This window comes from Canis lupus, chromosome 16 (genome assembly GCF_011100685.1).
Source record: "Canis lupus familiaris isolate Mischka breed German Shepherd chromosome 16, alternate assembly UU_Cfam_GSD_1.0, whole genome shotgun sequence".
NCBI lineage: Eukaryota > Metazoa > Chordata > Mammalia > Carnivora > Canidae > Canis > Canis lupus.
Genome location: NC_049237.1, coordinates 8,759,163 through 8,779,784, shown reverse-complemented (window position 1 = coordinate 8,779,784; position 20,622 = coordinate 8,759,163). Strand labels below are relative to the sequence as shown.

General features: G+C 39.9%; 1 protein-coding gene across 3 annotated transcripts in view; it reads left to right on the top strand.

Annotated features, from left to right (window-relative positions):
- TBXAS1 (thromboxane A synthase 1) overlaps window positions 1-20,622 on the top strand; it is a 161,786-nt gene that overhangs the window by 36,394 nt on the left and 104,770 nt on the right. For all 3 annotated transcript variants that reach the window (XM_038559412.1, XM_038559413.1, XM_038559411.1), the window contains 2 exons: window positions 7,493-7,586; window positions 10,387-10,439. In XM_038559412.1, coding sequence (XP_038415340.1) covers window positions 7,493-7,586; window positions 10,387-10,439 — 147 coding nt within the window. The remainder of the gene's footprint in view (window positions 1-7,492; window positions 7,587-10,386; window positions 10,440-20,622) is intronic.

The window sequence follows — 20,622 nt, the reverse complement described above, 5'->3', positions numbered from 1 at the left end:
CCACAACATCCTAGCCTAGAGGGTGAGAAGGAACAGGTTAGTGGAGTTAGTGGCTACCAGCTCCTGTTTGAAATGTGGCAGACTTTGTTTCTACTTTGACTCAATCACTTAGCAGCATCATCACCTTGGGTACATTCCTTAGCCTCCTTAAGATTTAATCTCCTAATCAGTAATATGAAGATAATATTGATTTATATCTTTATATGATTGTTAGAAGGTCCCAGAAACAAAAGTCAAAGTTCTTAGCACAGTCCCTGCCATGTAGGAAACATTAAAAATTATTATAAATTATAATAATAGTAATGACTATATACTTCTCTTTGTATGTCTGTATAAATGTATTTTTCTTGTGTTGTGACAAAACTGTCATGAGGTTAATGATTACAATAACTAGGCTTTTGTGGTTCTTACATTATTGGGGAAAGAAATACACATCAGTCAAATATTTATGTATTTATTCAGTACTCCTTCATTTTTTTTCTTGTAGTGGGTTGAAGATTATAAGCAGTTCCCCTTTCTGGATCTTTGGATTCAAATGATAATGAATTTTACTTACTATGTCTTTTTTTTTTTTTTTTTTTACTTACTATGTCTTAAGGAAAAAGCTGGGCAGAACTGAAAAACAATAGGAAGGTCTTATAATTCTAAAATATCTCCCTCTGATTTTTGCTTGTGTTATCGCACATTTTATGTTATATTTAGAAGTTTTATATAGAATGTAACTATTAGACAATGAAAGTACTACATTTCAAAATGTGTGGAATGCAGGTAAAGAAACACTTAGAGGGGGATCTATGTCCTTCATTTATTTTTTAAAAATACTAAAAAAATAAGTAATAAAAATTAAAAAAATTTAAAAATGCTGCAAATAAGTGAGCTAAATTGTTAAGAAATTAAAACAAAGAAAACTCAAAGAAACAAAGAGTAAACCCAAAGAAAGTAGAAGGAAGACCATAATAAAAAAATGGGTATAAAATAATGAATTAGAAAATAAACTAGAAATGATCCACAAAAGCAAAACATGGTGCTTTGAAAAGATTAATAAAATAGACAAGCCTATAGCAAGACTAATAAAAAAAACTTCTCTAAGAAAACAAAGAATAGAAGAAATGTCCTTAACCCAATAAAGGACATCTGTAAAAAATCTGCAGCAAAATCTCACACTCAATTTTCAAACAATAGATAGACTCTCACAGTCAGAAATATGAAAAGGATGCTCTCTTTTGTTGTTTCTTTTAAATATTGTACTAGAGGTCGTAGCCAATATAATAAGGAAAGAAAATGAGAAATTAGACAAAAGGAATAGAAACAAACAGTACTGATATTATTTGCATAAAATATGACTGTCAGCATAAGAAATCAGATATTCCACATGTAAATCAGTAGAACTAAAAAGAAAGTTTAGAAGGATCATTGATTATAAAATTGGCATAAAAAACAAACGATGAAGTCATATGATATTTGTCTTTCTCTGCCATATGTGGGATTTAAGAAACAAAACTGATGAATATAGGGGAAGAGAAAGAAAAATAAAATAAGATGAAAGAGACGGGAACAAACCATAAGAGACTCTTAACTCTAGGAAACAAACAGGGTTGCTGGGGGGGGGGGAGTGGGTGGGGAGATAGGTAACTGGGTGACAGGCATTAAGGAGGGCACCTGCAGTAATGGGCACCAGGTGTGATATACAACTGATAAATCATGAAATTCCACCTCTGAAACTAATAATACAGTATATGTGAATAAGAAAAAATAAATGGTGCTCCCATACATGAATAATACCAATAACAAAAAATATATATACATATATATATGGCAAAAAAAAGATACTCTTCTGTACATAAAATTATAAAATGTCTCTGCAGGACAGAGTTAATGGAATCAATGGAGAGATATAACACATTCATATCAATGTTGTGATAATGTTGGTACTCTAGTTTATAAATTTAATGCAGTCCCAATAAAAAATATTTCAACAGAATTTTTCGTCAAATCAGACTAATTCTAAAATATGAGAAAGATACTAAAAAGTATTACAGAATTATAATATGTAAAGTAGTGAGGCATTTCCATAAGCCAGACACATGGATCAAAATAGACCCAAGCACCTCTGTCACAAAGTTGTATGATAGAGGTGGCACTACCTCTATGTGGGGTACCTCTTCCCCTCTTAGTGGGGAAAGGGGACTGGGGCAGCCAGCACACTGTCTTTGCCAACTCTTTATAGGGGTATGCTTGGCTTTAGGGCAGGATTATTTTGTCAGGGTCCCAGTGACATACTTGCTCCGATGAGCCACCTCTCATTATAGACCCTGGCTCAACACATGACCTTCTGATTAATTTGGTTTCTCAAGTACTTGGAAAGTAGGGGCTCAGAGTAGGGACATTGGATTCTTGTTCCTGGAAAAGGACACCTACTCTTATAGATTAGTGAATGAACATTCTGGTTTGCAGGTTATATCTTAGTAGATAATCTAACTCCTAGTAATTGGGACATGAATGAAAGTACACCAGATGACTTCCAGCCCCGAGGGCAAGCTGAGAGCAAGGTCTTGAGGGAATGGGTTCCAGGAAAGGGGACTGAGGATAAGGATACTGAAACAGAGATGAAGTGCTAAGAGGGGAACTGGGATGACCTCATCTAGAAACTCAGTATTTCCAAGGAGCTCCTGCCTGGAGGCATAACCGATGCAATTCCTAGGCTTACAGTTTCTGTAGTATTAATGGGGCAAAGGAAGGAGAAAGAAATAGAATTTAAAATCAACTAACAAGGCTGTAGTGAGTTATTTTCTAAATAAAAACTATTCAAAATTCGTCTGCTTATCTTCCTCTCCCTGCCTAAATGTGTGCTTGGAGTCAGCCTGCAGTCACTTATCAATGACTGTTCAGTTTCCGATTAATTATTTAACCAGTCGGTGTGGCACAAATTATGCCTGCCACCTAGATAAGCTATGGTAGAAATTAGGGGGGGAAAGAAAGAATAATTTCAAAGTTGGGAAATATTTTTTAAATTAGAGAAAAAGAGATGGCAAAATGTTCTTTCTCAAATAATGAAAGAAATGAGGAGATCAAAGTACACTGATGTGTCTACAAAATTAGAAAAAAATTTATGAGAGCCTGTGGTGAAATGGATACACTGACAGTGAGACTTGCTGGGACAAGCTTTCTGGATAGCCTTGTGTACCAATGTTTGAATCCAGTGACCCATGGATTTCAGATCTGGGAAAGCTCCATACATAAAGTGCTGGAAAAGCTTGATGTACAGAGATATTCACTACAGTAACATAACTTAAATTAGCTAAAAAATAAGAACACTCTAAATATTTTTTTTAATTTTTTTATTTATGATAGTCACAGAGAGAGAGAGAGAGAGAGAGAGAGAGAGGCAGAGACACAGGCAGAGGGAGAAGCAGGCTCCATGCACCGGGAGCCCGACGTGGGATTCGATCCCGGGTCTCCAGGATCGCGCCCTGGGCCAAAAGCAGGTGCCAAACCGCTTCGCCACCCAGGGATCCCCAACACTCTAAATATTTAACAAAAGGAATAGTTTAGTTTATTATGATACATCCTCAAGAGGAATATTATACAACCATTAAAATCATATTCATAAAGGATTAATGACATGGAGATTTTCCCTTATATTAAAAGAAAATAGTAGAAATACAGAGAAATAGAAATAGAAACACATTATAGAGAATGTAATCTCAAAAATAGAAACAATCTTCAGAGAAAAAACTAGAAAGAATTAGAATAAAATGAAAGTAGGTGTTGTCTCCAATAATTGTAGGTTTTTTGCCCACATTTTTGTCAAAGCTAGCCAACCTCACATTCTGCTCCCGTGTCTTAAAATCTTTTGAGAAGGTAACTATTTAATGCCTTGTTTCTAAAACATTTCCGATGTGGCCACAGTTTTTAATGGAATTGATGGTCATGCATGTTGCAAGCATAGAATAACCATGACAAAGGGCTTTCTTCTCCAAAGAGCAGGACAGGAGGTTTACCTGGCTTCACTGGAGAATCATGATTTTTATTCCAGGACATGTGCTATTTGCCAAAGGGATCTTTCAGCATTTCAAAAACATCAACAGCCTCTGAATCCCACCAAGGAGAAATTCTTTGATAGCATTGATGAGAACACAATGGATGAACCAAGGAGTTGGTTGTTTCCAGAAGCATATAGCAGAGAAACCATTTCCTCTATAGCTGCTTAGGATATGTATTGAGGGAAATCTTGGAGGGTGGACCATCATTTGTCTGTCTTCTCTTGCATGAAACCTCAATCAACTCGACTATCTCTTTAATGAATGATTCATCAAACTATCCTCCCCACTTATCACAAGTAGCTTCTTTGGCTAACCAGTAGGCTGACCACTTTTGTTGACTCTATCAAGAAAGGGCTTTGTCTTGGGGAAAAGGAAATATTGGAGAATTTCTAGGCTTTAAACATTGAATCTTACTTTGAAAATGATCCATATGGTTCAATTTATTTTGAGGACGGGCAGTATAAGGCATACCACTGGCTACTGCAGGAATGTGCGTGTTGTAGCAAGAAACAACCACTTTAGTTGTGAAATGAAACCAAAGGAGGCTACCTGAAGCTACTACATGTATTTTCTGATGTCATTTTCCAACTCAAGTATCCCTAAGGTAAATAATGATAGATGTCCATAATCATAGTTAAGGGATATTTCCATTAATTCCCATCAAAGAGATGGGAATATTCTAAATATCACAATACAGTGGTGGCTGTGTGATGGTTGCATATTATCTGCTTTTTGTGGTAGCATCTGAGGCCTGCCTTTTTTGCATTTTTTTTTTGATGGCACAAGACTTAATGGCATAAATTGACATAAAAAAGAAATTTCTTCTGCAATGACAATTTTTAAAGAAGCAGGAGGAAATTTTTGAAAAATCTTTTTTCATTGCGTCTCTAAAACTCATCCACGGGTATTCTCGGTGTATCAGTTTCCTAGGGACTGCCATAACAAAGTACCACAAACTGGGCTTAAAATGCCAGAAATTTGCTGTCTCATAGCTCTGGAAGCTAGAAGTCTGAAATTATGGTTTTTGCACGGCTGTGCGCCTTCTGAAACCGTAGGGGAGAATCCTTCCTGGCTTCTTCCTAGCTTCTGGTGGTTTGCTGACCATCTTTGGTGCAGCTGTGTGACTCCATTCTCTGCCTTTGCTATCACATGGGATTTTCCCTATGTCTCCAGGTCTTCATGTGGCCATCCTTTTATAAGGACACCAGTCATAAGGATTAGGAATCCACTCTAGTATGACCTCAACTAATCACATTAGCAACCACCCTCTCTAAATAAGATCATATTCTAAGGTGCTAGGGGTTAGGACTTCAACTGATCCTTTTTGGGGGTGACATGATTCAACCCATAACACCCGGAGTCCATGGGTTATCCAAAGAGCCTTTTTGAGACAGACGGAGGGCAGCATGAGAACATTGGGACCAGGGAGTACGAAACACGAGTGCAGAGAAGGAAGTGGGAGCAAGACAAATGGAACCCATTTTACAATTTTGCCTGGAAGTCTGGTGGCAGTGATCTTTCCCTGTTGATTTTGGTGCAAGGACTCTGGTTACTGATGGCAACTTTTGGCCACTTCTCATATGAAGATGCTTGAGTTCTATACTTGAGTACTGGTTGCAAAGTGAAGTTTATGGTTGTGTCCAGAACATTCTCTGCTGATGCCATATGTTTGAAAATGTCTGAATTTTGTGCAGACACACACAAGCAGTGTTTTTGTAAGTGGAGTTACATAATTAGGGCATGGACTTGCATAATAATTAGCACATGTAATTAGGCACAGACTTCTTGTCCTTTAATTAGACAATCAAGACATCTAATTACAAAATTAAGATGTAATTATGTGGCCCAAGATCTACATATTTCTTTCCATCCATTAGAGATCACATTTAGAAAATAATTCACAAAAAAATTGATGAAGAAATGAACCCAGAAACCCAGATTCAAGGATGTTGAGGAAAATCTTAAATGGACTGGTAAGTCTTCTTTGGTCTAGGTTCCTCTTAGGTGTGAGGGGAGTTATTTAAAATATCAGTCTACTTGAATGAATAACTTGTACACACTATGCTGTTGACCTTTGGGACACACACTAATGAAGAGGAATGTTGGTAAGACTAATCCGTGTAATTCACACATGGATCTTGAGTGCGGTTTGTAACCACACTTGAACATGGGCTTACGTGTGATGTCCTGGGAATTTTATTCAAACCCAGTAAAGCAGTCAGATGGTGGAAACTTCCTTCCCATTCTTGGTTCTCCCTTGTGACGACTTTATAAAAGTAGACCCATTGCTCAGAATAACACAAACCAACACTTTGGTCGTGTTGTCCTTTCCCTGAATATTTGAATATTCGATGACAAGTTCTTATTTGAAGTGCTCCTTATTGGACCATACGTGGGAAAGGGAAAGATCAAAGACTATGACGAACATTCCATCTTTCCAATGATAAGTGTGTGATTTTTAGAGCAGCATTTTGCTCATCTAAATTCTAGTACTCCTAGGAAGCTTGGCTGTAATGATATGCTCTATATTTTTCCTTGCTCCTAAATTGAGATTTGGCTGATCTCTGCATGATGCTAAACACCCAGTTTGACTCATTAATTTTTCTGAACTAACTGAACTTTTGACCTAATTGGCTGGCTGATTAGGGATTACAGCCATATGTCCAGGTTTTTCTAAGCCAGCTCTGACTTTAACTGTGTTATCCCTCTGTTCCCATAAACTGGTGGAACATCCTAGTAATTCCAATGTTTTGACAGCTACACTGCACTTCTCAGACTGCTGCTTTCTCCTGGAAAGTGGCACAGAAATCTGTCGGGCCACGCTTCCTGGTTTTTGGTTAAGAAAATATGCTTCCCATATGGTTTCAGGCCATGAAAACAAAGACATGAAGAGGTTATAAGCAGTTGGTGATGAGGTCTTGTCTCCATGGTGTGTTCTCTCCCTCCCTATTTTGTTTTTTCTCGATTAGGCCACGGAATGTGATGAGGGACAAATTATGTGCAGGGGTCAGTTTTGACTAGCAAAACACAAATTGCACAGGGGACTTATTTTTGCCATTGTGACTTTTTTCTTTTGCCTTGCCTTCTGATTATTGTTCATGGTCAATGCAGAAGCAAAGGAACTGAACTGGGGAGAGGTATATTTTTTAAAAACAATGAGTGTATTGATGGAAATTTAAGGTGGGGAATGGACATTTAGACTACAGCATCACTAAGGTGTCTTCCACCTGTGGATTTTAGGAATCCTCAATCTCCAGCCTGTCACTGGATCAGGAGGCATTTCCTGAGGTCTATTCCACTCACTCACCTCTGCCCCTGTATCTCATTGGTCCTTAGACACTGTCAACTGGAAACCACTACTTCCACCTGTCCTTGAGGTGAACTCGATAATTCAGTGTATGAATGAAAACTCCAATTTTTTGGTTTTTAAGGTTTGCTTTTCCCCTCAGGTACTCCACAGCAGCATTTTCAAGGTTGGAGAAGTTGGGCATCAGACATCCCAAGCCTTCTCCCTTTATTGGAAACTTGCCATTTTTTTGCCAGGTAAGAACAGTCTTCCATTGTCTTCAAGCATAAGATCCACTGAGCCCATGGCAGCTTAACCCATGAAGCACTGCTTCCATGTAGGTCACCTACACTGTGGGCGCTGTGTGGTGAGCCCTCCCCTGCTTCAATGAATTCTCATGTGATGACAATGATCCATCGCTTATCACCCATCAACATGTGTTGAGTCCTGCCATCCATCCATCCATCCATCCATCCATCCATCCATTCACCCCAAAACCCACTGGCTGAGTATCTAGACATGCCAGGCCCTGGGATGTGGAAGAAGTAGAAGTTATTATGCCCTCAAGTGTGCACATGAAATTACAATATTCGGCACCAGATGGGATGTGCCCTGCACTAGATTAGGTGAGAGAGATGGTAGCTGTGATGTCCTTCAGAGGAGAGGGAGATTTGTCAGGGTTAGAATCACCCTGGAGGACTTCCTGGAGAAGGAGGTCTGGCAGGAGCAATAAACACAAACCAGGTGGGGAGCAACAATGTGCATGACTGCATTTAAATGAGAAATAGGGCACAGCTTGGTGAGCAGCCTGGACTGACTGGAAGCCAAGGATGGGGGAGGACTAGGACAAGCACCTATGTGAGAGAGCAACAGGCTGGATAGCTGGCAGTCTAGAAAGGCCAGCCTACTATTCCTTTTGAGCAAGAGAGGGACCCTGAAGTAGAAGGTACCCTGTTGGAGTGAAGATTTAGTTTAAGAAGTCTAGGTGAGGGACACCTGGGTGGCTCAGCGGTTGAGCACCTGCCCCTGGCTCAGGGCATGATCCATGGTCTCAGGATCGAGCCCCACATCAGGCTCCCTGCCTGGAGCCTGCTTCTCCCTCTGCCTATGTATCTGCCTTTCTCTCTGTGTGTCTTTCATGAATAAATAAATAAAAATCTTAAAAAAAAAAAAAAGAAGTCTAGGGGAAGTGGTGAGGACTTGGCCCAGGGTGAGGGTGAAATGAGGACATTGGGGGCAAACTTAGTAGCTCCTGAAACTAATTTAGTATAGAGAATTCAAGGCAAATGAGCCAAAGCATCGCAAAATGTTGAGCTAGGTTCACAGGGAGAATGGCCATGAGTTGACAGAAATAGAAGGTAGAGAGGGCAGCTGGTCTGGGGAGATAGCTTTGATTGGCCAGAGGGACATGCAAGTGGAAAGGTCCTGTAGGCATTTGTAGATAGAGGCCCAGCACTCTATCTTCTAAGAGTATTTTGTTTTCCTTCATTGGGTTTTCTCAGAAGCCAGATGGCTTATTCTGTGAACTCATGGTGTTGCAGCCACCAGACCCAACATCAGGAGCCAACAGATCCTGCGTGTGAAGAACTACTGAGCTAAATAGAGACTAGAAGGGCTAAGTGGGCCATTCCTGGTCATGTCTGGTCAACATCTCTCTAGGATTTCCCCACCCCCACCATCAGAAAGGCTGGCCCTCAGCATGACACAGATAACAATGTTAGGGGTTTCGTTTCCTTCTTCCTCAGTTTCTTTTCTCTTCCTTTCTGTCCAACACTCTTTTCCCTCTTCATTGTTGTTGTTGCTGTCTTCCTAGTGTTTTAAATACCTTTTCCTCACCTCCATCTCTGGGGTGGTGTGTTCACAACATTAAGCCCACAAACAGCAACCCCACCAAGGCTTCCTGTGAGTTCCCGAGGCAAATGTGAGAAAATTTCTAAGTGTCAAAAGAGAACACACTGGATAGGAAATTTAAAGTAAATGGATTTCACATAGTCCTGGGGTAGGGGGAATGATCAGTTGCATTCAGTTGAGTAATTCAATATTAACATTTTGAGGAAAAATAGTAGAACTGTCCATATGAAGAGAACATGGTGCTCCTGCCTCTGGTTAATTTCCACATATGCTCCTTTTCAGCTCGTCATCCTTGTATGTACAAACCTTGCCAAGTTCTTTGTAGAACATAGTAATTTCAGTGACTATTTTTATATTCATATAAGCTTTCCTTGATATATGGCAAACTTAGACTGTGAAAGTAGATGTAATAAGAATGGGATGTATTTCCATTAAGGACATCCACCTCTTCCAATGCCCCCCTACTCTCTCCTCTTTCCTGCCCCTCAGATGTCTCCCATGTACTGCATTCCCACAACACAGAGATCTAGCAGTCTTCAACCTTTCATCCCTCCCTACATTTCCTCCATCTATATCTGTACACACACTCCATCCCCACTACATTACTCCAGCCCTATAGCACAAAGGGTGTAGCATTTTCTGACCTTCCACCCCACGCATATCTCTAGGTATACTTGTTTCCCACTACAAAATGTGTCTAATGTTTTGTCCTATATAAAGTTACTCTAAGGTTCTTATGTTTTGACTATGTTGTTTTCAGTTAAAAATTTAACTTGGATCATGATAATTCAGAATTTGTGATAATTTGGATAGATTCAGCAGGCATTTACACATATAGTGACTGTCAAAAGAGGCTTTGCCAAAATTAATAATAATATAAACCAAATTGTAGAGGGGAATGTTAACATAGTTGAGAAAGCAAACAGTTTTCAAATATTTTAACAGCAATTACACACAAATACTCGAAGTACAGATGATCTCCTTCTATCCATTAAAGCAGAGTTGACCAAGATTTTTCCTTGGCAATATATTTTTTAAAGCTACTTGTTTATTCTAATAGTTCAAAATACTTGAAAGCAATAGAACTTGAATTCTTTTTTGTTTATGTAATTGTGTTCTCACAGTTCCAGACTTTTTCTTGAATAAATTTGAATACTTGATATTTTGTTTAATCTTTTTCTTACGATGGTGCTATGTTTTCCACAGGGTTTCTGGGAAAGCCAAATGGAGCTCAGAAAGCTATATGGACCTCTGTGTGGGTAAGAGTGAACTCTACTCTTCTACCATTTATCTTGATTTCTGCATGTTCTGATAAGGAAGTAATAACCAGAATGGGGATGTGGCATGTGTTTAGATCTTTTGAGGATCCATAAAGAGAGAGCCTCGCTGTATAGATGAGGCTCCAGGAGGAGGCCTCAGGGTTGCTCAAAGGGGGCCCCCATGGGAGGCTGAAATAACATGACCTCTCAGCCTTTAAGACCCCGACTAGTTAGGTCAATCCCTAGATGCCTTGACCATTTCTCACCACTACTGCAATCAGACACTTGAGAACTAGTCTAGTTCTAGTCTAGTTTGCCTTGAGAACAAGATGTGACTGGTCTTTTCTCATGAACTTACCTAAACCAACTCTGTGGATAAAACATCCCGTCAGCTATCTGACCATATAATCTACCATCCAATACAATACACCGTGCTATTAACAATCACCCCAGGACAACAGTGGATGTGAAGACTGTCCTGGATATATTGGAACATAGGGTCACCCTAGTTCTCAGCCATGTAGAGTAATAGAGCCCCTCTTTTTTTCTTGAATTTTTCTTTTTTTTTTTTTTTAAGATTTATTTATTTATTCATTCAGAGAGAGCGAGAGAGAAGCAGAGACACAGGCAGAGGGAGAAGCAGGCTCCATGCAGGAAGCCCGATGTGGGACTCGATCCCGGGTCTCCAGGATCACACCCCGGCCCGCAGGCGGCGCCAAACCGCTGCGCCACCGGGGCTGCCCGAATTTTTCTTTTTTATACCCGAGAATGCTCCTTCTTAAAAAAAATTTTTCAGAATCTGGTGAACAAACATATGTTAAGAGCATTTATTCTATTCAAGATTTGACAGACTTAAATCATATTGATTCTCAACATGTGTCTTTCTCCACTGGAGTCCTAATTGTTTTAGTCTGTTCTTGTATCGCTCCTCCTCAGCCACTGGGAGATTTTTAGCAGCTCTTCTCCAGACCACCAGGTCTGTGTTCACTGTTTTAGGTGCAATAAACTTCTGTTGTGTTCCTAAAGTACATGCTAATGGGGTCCAGTGGTCTATGAACCCTTCTATCCAGTGGATCCGTTAAACTTATTCTCCCAGTGATGATTTTCAAAAGATTGACTTGTATTCTATGGAAATGGTCCCACAGTTTTGGCCTAGTTGCTCTCGTTGCTGTTTAGTTATATGATCCTGCAAAAGTAATAAATTGTCATACTAGATGATCTCTGTATTAGTTTTTATTGATGCATAACAAGCCAATCGAAAACACAGGGACTTAAAAAATTATTATTTATCATGTGCCTAAGAGGTGGCTGATATTGATTAATCTAAGCTACACTTGGCTCAACTCAGCTGTGCTTTCTGGTGCATCCATTGGTCCTCTGGGCAGGTAGCTCATTTAGGGCAGGCTCAACTAGGGCTCTGCTCCATATACCTCTCATCCTTCTTGGAATAGCGAGCAACCAGGAAAGGCTCTTCTCAATGTGAAGGCAAATGTTCAAGAGAGCAAACCTAACAGTGCAACAACATCTTAAGTTTCTGCTGCATCATGTCTGCTAACATCCCATTGGCCAAACCAAGTTATATGCCCAGATTCAAAATCAGGACAGGAAGCACACTCTGCCCACAGTGAGGCCGAAGTGAGTCATTGGCCAAGCCTGACATCGATGGGGCAGGGAGGCGTATTCCTCTGATGGAAGAGCAGGGAGGTGGTGTATATCTTTCAATAATGAGCAACTCTACTTAATCCTCTAAGATTTCTTTCAGCTTGGTCTTTGCTTTTTTTTTTTTTTTTTTTTTTAAGTGCATAGCTTCTTACTTTGAGCATGATAGATACTTAATAAAGGCTCAAGGGATTGACCCATTTACCTGTCTTACTTTTGTGCTGCTCTATTGCTTTTTAAAAGTTCTCATTCCAGTTCTTTTTTTCCAATGGTCTCATTCTGTGGTTGACTTGACACTGACCTTGGAGACTGTCCCATACATTGCTGAGACACAGCACTGACTCAGAATGACAGTAGCTTCCCTAGAATTAGGAAAAAGGCTAAGTTTGAATTCTAGGAATCTGTTCCCTTGAGTACTTCTTGTACTGATTTTTCAGAGTAAAACACTTGGGTATTTTAAAATAATTTTAGAATGTCAGATGAAGAGTTTAAAGGGCACTGTATTAACTGGTGGGTGGTGTGGTATGCATGAATGTATGGGGGGGAGGAGGAAGAGAGAGAATTAGTTTCCTTGACAACAAGATGTCCAATCAACTTTTCCCCCCAACTTTAAGTTAACACCATTTATTCTTTTCATTTCAAGAAAACGTAAATCAAAGGGAATGATTTCAAATGAGGTTTTAGAGATAGAAATTGCAGTATCATCTTCACTTTTTGTTCCCACCTCTGGTGAAAAGGGGGGAATAAGAAAGGTGATGGCATAATTTCTTCATACAAAACTGTCAACTTTTTTCTGCTTTAGAAAAAAAGATGAACCATAAAACACCAACTTCTTTTTGAACATGTCCATTCCTGAATTTGGAGGCAAAACGGTGGTGGGGCAAAGAGTTGACTAGGCTCTGTAATCTTGACGTGACTCAGTGTGCTCACCTTTTAAAATGAAAGGGATGGATGAGCTTATATTTAAGGTCCTTTTTAGCCCCCCCAAATTATTTTGTTACTTAAATTTTCGCAAAATCTTTTTGCTGGTTGGGAATGTCAAGGATAAACTACATTCGGTAAAAGACCCTTCTTTTACAGTGATTCCATGTAAGTTATAGTAATTTTTAGACTTAGAAAATATAATCAAGACCAGATTGGCCCTCTTAAAAATTCAAATGATAGACTGATTGATTCACCATTTGGCAAAGGAAGCCCCACACTGTTGATGCCATAAAGAGACGCACTGGGTTGTTAGGTGACAGGACACTACTGCACATTGGGAGAAACATGGACAGAGAAACAGAGAGGATCTCCTCTTTGCTCTGGACCTGAAAGCCAAATATGGGGATCATTATGCTTATTATCTGGTTGTTATCATTAGCAACCCAATCAGAGTTTGGGTCCCCAAACTGGAGATCAGCTCCTTATCCATTTTCCCTCCCACTCACTGCTATGGGGAAGATACTGCTAGAGAAGCTTTCTGCCAAGAAGGGTTGACAGCATCACTGTTTATTGTTACCACTACCACCACCACCGCCACTGAGAACAAAATGTCTTTACCAAGTATCTAATTATGGAGCCTGCTTTGCCACGCGCTGTGCAGATAAAACTACACATGTCGTCTCTGCCTCCTTTGAACTTGAATGTAAAGCAGATGGACTGGCATGCATACCTATCCAGTTTTTATTCACAATACTTGATTTGAACTCTTTTGAATTGCACAGTAGTACCCTTGACAACATAATAGGAAAAAAATGCAAGGCTTTACTGCTTTAGAGAACATGCCGTCAATTAATGATTACGGGTTGGCTCCTTCACTCTGAGCGTGAGCCCCAAGGTGGATTTATATTCCTCCCCAAACCCTAAAAGAACAGTATCAACATAATCATCATACATTTGTGATTGGGTATAAACAGGATGGAGATTATTTTCCCTTCCAATTTGTAATTGACTTTATAATCCAGTGGATGACAAGCTATTACTATTAATTACTTTTTTAAAAAAGATTTTATTTATTTATTTGAGAGAGAGAGAACAAACAGGAGTGGGGGTGGGGGAGGTGCAGAGGAAGAAACAGACTCCCTGCTGAGCAGGGAGCCTGATGTGGGGTTCAATCCCAGGACCCTGAGATCATGACCTGAGCAGAAGGCAGACACTCAACCGACTGAGCCACCCAGGTGCCCCATATTACTATGAATTACTTATAAATACTAATGGCACCTAAGTTCAGCTCATTTGTGGCTCCTAAAGGCTCCTATCCAAAGCTTCTTTACCCTTCTCTCTTTTAAGTGATAGTTCTATAGCTGTTCTTTTATTTGGTCTCATCCCACCTCTTTTTCCCTCACATCACTTTGACCTTGATTTCTAGTATAAACGTAGTTTCCTCTTGTTGAATTTGATTTTCATGCCCCTTGGCATTCATCATCTCTGCCCCTCCATTTGATTAGTGGCCCCTCATTCCTGTATCCCTTTATCAAGCCAGATTTGTTCAATGATCTCATATATTCTCATTAGAATATTCAGTTGCAAGTAGGTAAGAATGCATATTGTATATAATTCAGAAAGTACAAACAGTATATAGGAACAAGTAAAACTGACTCCCTTCTTGGACCCTTAGCCACTTGTCATCCACTGGGTTATAAAGTCAATTACAAATTGGAAGGGAAAATAATCTCCATCTTGTTTATATCCAATCACAAATGTATGATGATTATGTTGATACTGTTCTTTTAGGGTTTGGGAAGGAATATAAATACACCTTGGGACTCATGCTGTGACTGAAGGAGCATGTGATTGCCATTAAAATGTGGTGGTCATGATTTTAAATCTTTACCACTTGATGGTAGCTTTGATTTGTACTTTTTAAATTATGAGCAAGCTTGGATATCTTTTCATATGCTTGAAATCCATTGCATTTTGCATTCTGAAGAATTCTTTGCCACTTTGCCACTTTTCTGTTGGATTAGTGATCTTTTCCCAATTTAGTTGTAGAAGCTCTTTATATATATTAAAGAAAATAGCCCATTACATCCATATACATTGCAAATATTTTCTCCAGTATATTGTTTAACTTGGTTTATTGTGAAGTTTTTCAATCAGAAAACATTTGTTTTCTTTTTATTGTTGAGTTTAATCAATTTTCATGGTTTCTACATTTTGGATCTTACTCAAAAAATATATTTTTAACTTTCATTTTTCTAGTGTTTTTTAAATTTCATTTAAAAATTATATATTTAATACATTGGGAATTTATTTGAAGCTAAAGTTAGGAGGCATTCACTCTTTTTTTTTTCTCAGATGGTAGTGTTCCATCTGGAAATTCATCCTTTTCCAACTGAAATGAGTGTCATTTTTATTATTTATTAGCTCCCATATATATTTCTGACTTCTGTGCTGCATTCCCCAGCCTAATCACATGCCAGCGCTGCACCAAATAACCTCATTTGGATATCATGCATGTAGCACCTTCTGGTACCTAGCAGCAGTAGAATGTTCTCAGAACATTTTTGCAAGTTTCGGAATCTGAAGCAATCTCTCAGGGAACCTTGAGTCCCTGAACTGAAAAAAAAAAAAAAATCAATTTAGCAAACAAATAAGGCTTTGGTATAAAAGACCTGGCACTTAGACACAAGGTTCATGCCCACAGGAGGTAGAGGTGTCTCATATGCTTCCAACCTAGAGGTTTTTAGCACCATTTTTATTTAATTAACTAGCACACGTGAACTAATAGCACCTTGTCACCAGACAGTGAGAAAGTTGAGAACTTTGGGATACATATGGAAAAGCAACGAAAACAGTAAGGTCATTTCAATGTTTTTTAAAGCTCAGATTCTGTTGTACCTAGGAGAGTGTGTGTGCTTCAGGAGTGAGTACCATAGGAAACCTTCTCAAGGAAGCGCTCTTGGCCATCACACTTGCGTACTTTGTAGGTGTGGCCGCAGAGCAGCACCCACAAGGTTTGCTTTAATGCCATCAGATGGCTATGTTGTCAATGTATGGGACATTTGTTGGCCTACCTCCATAGATCCAGAACTCTGGGAATGAAAAGGCTCTAAAGGACTGAGCCTGCTGCAGCCCTGTGTCCCCTGGTTGTTCCCTAAGAAGATGCAAGGTGGAACCTGAAAATGTGGCCGAGGATAGGGCAGGGTGGAAACTATTGCCTTTTTGTTCAAGAAAATACTAGTGTTCAGACTCACTCCTGGACAACTGATATGGGGAGAGGGTTCTCCTTTTTAAACTGGACTGAGTTCAAGAGAAGCATACATAGGTGTTGAAGGGTGGCAGAACTCTTAGGTGGGAATGAAGCCACTGTTGCAGAAAAGTTGCACAGATGCTGATGCTTAGGATCAAATATGTAAGTTTCTGTGGTTGATTTGCAGAGTGTGCCTCAGAACGAGTGTCCTTTACTAAGTGTGTGACCCCAAAATGTGACTCAGTTTTAAGAGGAATTAATGAAAATGAAAACTACTCTCACCACAGAGAAGACACGATATCCCTGAAACTATGGCATGAAGTACAGACATCCTAAATTATTTTAACATCTCTGGTCATGAGGCCTGACTAGGGGTAATATTTGGGTCTCCTAACTTGGTAAAAGTTGAGTCTTTCATGACAGTGTGGAAAACAAAGCTTAGACTCACCATTTTCAAATAATATGAATCTGAAAGCGAAATTAGTATGAGACCTGGTGGTCCATATGCCATAATTATTGAGAATCATTCAGTGAGTTAAATATCAATATTCTCACTGGTCAAGAGAGATCAATCATGAACCATCAGCTTGCAAGGGTACATTTTTAGATGAGTGATTACACTGGTATTGCATTTTAGGGGGCGGTGCATTGTTTTATTAAAAAATATATATAATTGGCTGATATTTTTTCTAGGAGGCCTTTAAGAGCAGGAAGAACGTTGTCAGCAGGAAAACACATGACAATTATCATTAATTGAAACATTTAGCCCAATAGGTAGAATTATCAAAGCAACAATTGTCCTAAGATTTATCTTAGGTGACCTAGACCGGAAAGAATGGGATGAATTCCATTAGCATTCCACTTCTCTTGAATCAGCCTTGCATAGACTTTCCACCTCTCCTCTCCGAATCATGGTCTCTTGTTATTCCCAATGGTGAATACCACAAAGCGTCCATTCTTCCTGGTGGCTTAAGATCACCTTTTCTCCCCCTAGTCTTTATCCAAAGGCCTTTCTGACGTTTACCCATTTTTTCCCGGATTTTGAATCTCTTCTTTTAGCCACTATTTCACACCACTTCCCCCCTCCCCCCCTTATTCAATGACAACCCTTAGGTGGTGGTTGCTGCATAGTTGAATGACTACTACTGTCCAGGAGTTAGGATCAAGGGTCCATATTAATTCCTCTTCCTTGGGTGGCAAAACATCAAACAGAGCATGCCAACTTACAGGAGAAAACTGGGCTTCAACTTCCAGCCCCCGCAAAAATTAAAAAATTAAATTAAATTTAAAAAACAACATCAAATTCTAGCTCTCACTCTCTTATCTGCTACTTGTTAGTTTGATGGATTTAAGCCAATCTCTTCTACTCTCGAAGCCCCAGATTTCTCAAAATAAAATGAGGGATGTGGACTATATCAGTGACTCTGACCCTTTAATTTTGGGCCCTGGTGAATAATATATTTTGCATGGTGATCCAGGACACACACACACCTGAAATAAAAGTCTTACAAAAGAACATCTTATTTACTATAAGAGGCACATTGACCTATTCTATTCTATTATTTCATGAAAAACAAAGCAAAACAAATACAAGCTGGTCACGACTCACTAAATCGGTTTTATAACCACTAGTAAGTCAAGATGAGCAATTTGAAAAGCAAAGGGCCAGATGATACCTGAAACCCTTGCCAGCTCTAAATGAGGTGGCTACAAACCAATGGCTCAACCCCAACAGTCTGCACTAGAAAATTTTTATAAGCCCCTGCTTTTATGGTGGTTTAAGACTCTGAGAGATCTCTGACAAAATCTAGCAGAAGTAGAATAGAAGCTGAAACCATTCCTCCAGAGGAGGGGCTTTTGCCCCTGACTGCAGAACCAGAGCTAGCACGCGATGCCACACAGCATCTTATTGCTGCTGCTTTAAAAATCGCAAATTCAGGCATTATTACAATGATTTCCCAATCTTAACCCAGAATCTTTCAAGCTAAAAAGTTTAACAAAGGGCTGCCTGGGTGGCTCAATGGTTGAGCATCTGCCTTGGCTCAGGACGTGATCCTGGGGTCCTGGGATCAAGTCCCATATCAGGCTCCCTGCATGGAGCCTGTTTCTCCCTCTTCCTGTGTCTCTTCCTCTCTGTGTGTGTCTCTCATGAATAAATAAATAAAATCTTCTTTTAAAAAAGCTTAACAAAATATAGGGGTTGACAATTTAAAACATCTCTCTGTAAGATTTTTGCACTGAGTGAGTGTAAATATCTAAGTAATTCATGTGAATATCCTGTCTCAGCTAGGTTTGGCCCTCATTGCTTACTTCTGGGAGATAGGACAGCAGAGGGAATGGCCTAGAAACTGGAAGTAGCCCCATTCACTGGGGGTGGCCAGGTATGGAAAACTGACCAGGCTATGGGTGCTGACCAGAGCAGCTTCCAGCTGGTGAGCAAAGCACAGTGTTTAAAGGGTAAGAAATTGGCAGCTCCCCATTCTGGCAAACACTGGCCAATGTGAACGGTCCAGGAGAAAGCTGCCCACAGAGAAGGTGTCAGCTGGATAACAATCAGACATCCAGAAAAGCAGGACTCAAGAAGGCACGTCAGTGGACAATAGGGCCCCAAAACAGGGTGTTCCAGGCCCTGAGAAAGGGGTAGGGGGAGAGACCTGAGAACAAATCACACACAGGCACTCAATCCTAAGACTTGGGAGCATGATGTGAGGTGCAGAATGCAGAAACCAGACCCTATCCTTGTTATCAGCTGGGGACAAGAGATCTATCCTGGCTGCAACAGATCAAGGCTGAGGACAGGACGTTGGGGACAGGCTGGGACTGCAGGTGGGGGATGAGCACTTGGCTGGGAAGAGTGGAGGGTTCAGAGGCAGGGAAGTCAGCCTCAGATTTTCAGTTTTACACTCCTCGATATGCGTTCCCCAAATCTACCACTAGAGCAGGTTCAAGGTGGAAGGGAGCTCATTCTCCATCAGTGACAACCACGTATGGCATCAATAACTTCTATATCCCCAAGGTGACAGCCCTGCACAAATGTGCCCCCGAACAATAGAACATCTCAAATTAAAATTGCATAAAAGCTCTATTTCCAGCTAATATTTTCAAATAATAAATTCCATATTTAATTGAATTGTACCTGCAACAAATCCAAGTTGTTCAACCCAAAATGCAAAAGAGAATTATATAACCTAGTCATGAATCACTGTGGCATTTGCCAAGGCATTCTCCCATCTGGAAGCAGGTCCAGATAACACATGGCATTACGCAGACATCTTGTCGAGAACTCTTTTGCTCAGATACTCTCAAAAATTGCACACACTTACCCAATTCTTACGGCTCTCAACCCTAATTAATTGAGAATGCAAATAGCATTCGTAGTCTTTCCAAAAAGAAGAATGACAAACCCTCTTTGATTTCATGATTTTAAAAAAGCCATTACTGAACTCGAAGGAGCAACTAATTCTCAATTTACACAGAGCTTAAAGTTCCTCTTCATCCCGATTTTGGGAGCGGAGAAACTTTTTTCAAGTTCTTGGAACCCTTAAAGGATTAACAAAGAAAACCATTTTAAATCTTTGTTACTCACATAGGGCAGAAGGCAAAGGCATCTAGATGTCTACACCAAATTAACTCTAGATATATAGTATAAACTTTCAAACAAAAAAAAAAATCACTTATCACACAAATTTGAAATTCTACTAAATTTTGCATTATCAAATTTATCTTTAAAATGAAGCATATAGGGGCACCTGGTTGACGCAGTTGGTTAAGCAGCCAACTCTGTATTTTGGCTCCCATGATGATCTCATGGGTGGTGGGATCGAGCCCCGAGTCAGGCTCCATACTCAGCGTGGGGGGGCGGGGAGTTCTGCGTGAAGATTCCCTCCCTCCTACCCCTCCCCCCACTCACACTCACATGCTCTCTTTTGATAAATACATAAAATCTTTATTGAAAAATAAAATAGGGGCACCTGGGTGGCTCAGCGGTTGAGTATCTGCCTTTGGCTCAGGGCGTGATCCCAGTATGGGGATCAAGTCCTGCATCAGGCTCCCTGTGAGGAGCTGCTTTTCCCTCTGCCTGTGTCTCTGCCTCTCTCTGTGTATCTCTCATGAATAAATAAGTAGAATCTTTTAAAAATATATATAAAATAAATAAATAAAATAAAATAGGCCATATTCTCTTTCTTCCTCAGGACCCTTCAATTTTCTAGATTTTGGGTTATTTACTGTGCATTCCAATTACTCCTGGTCAGACTTGTGCGTGACACTTCCGCAGCTGTGCACATGAGGTAATTCCTAGTAAGGGACTGCCAGGATTTACGAGCCTGCATGCCTGGGGCAGATCATGGC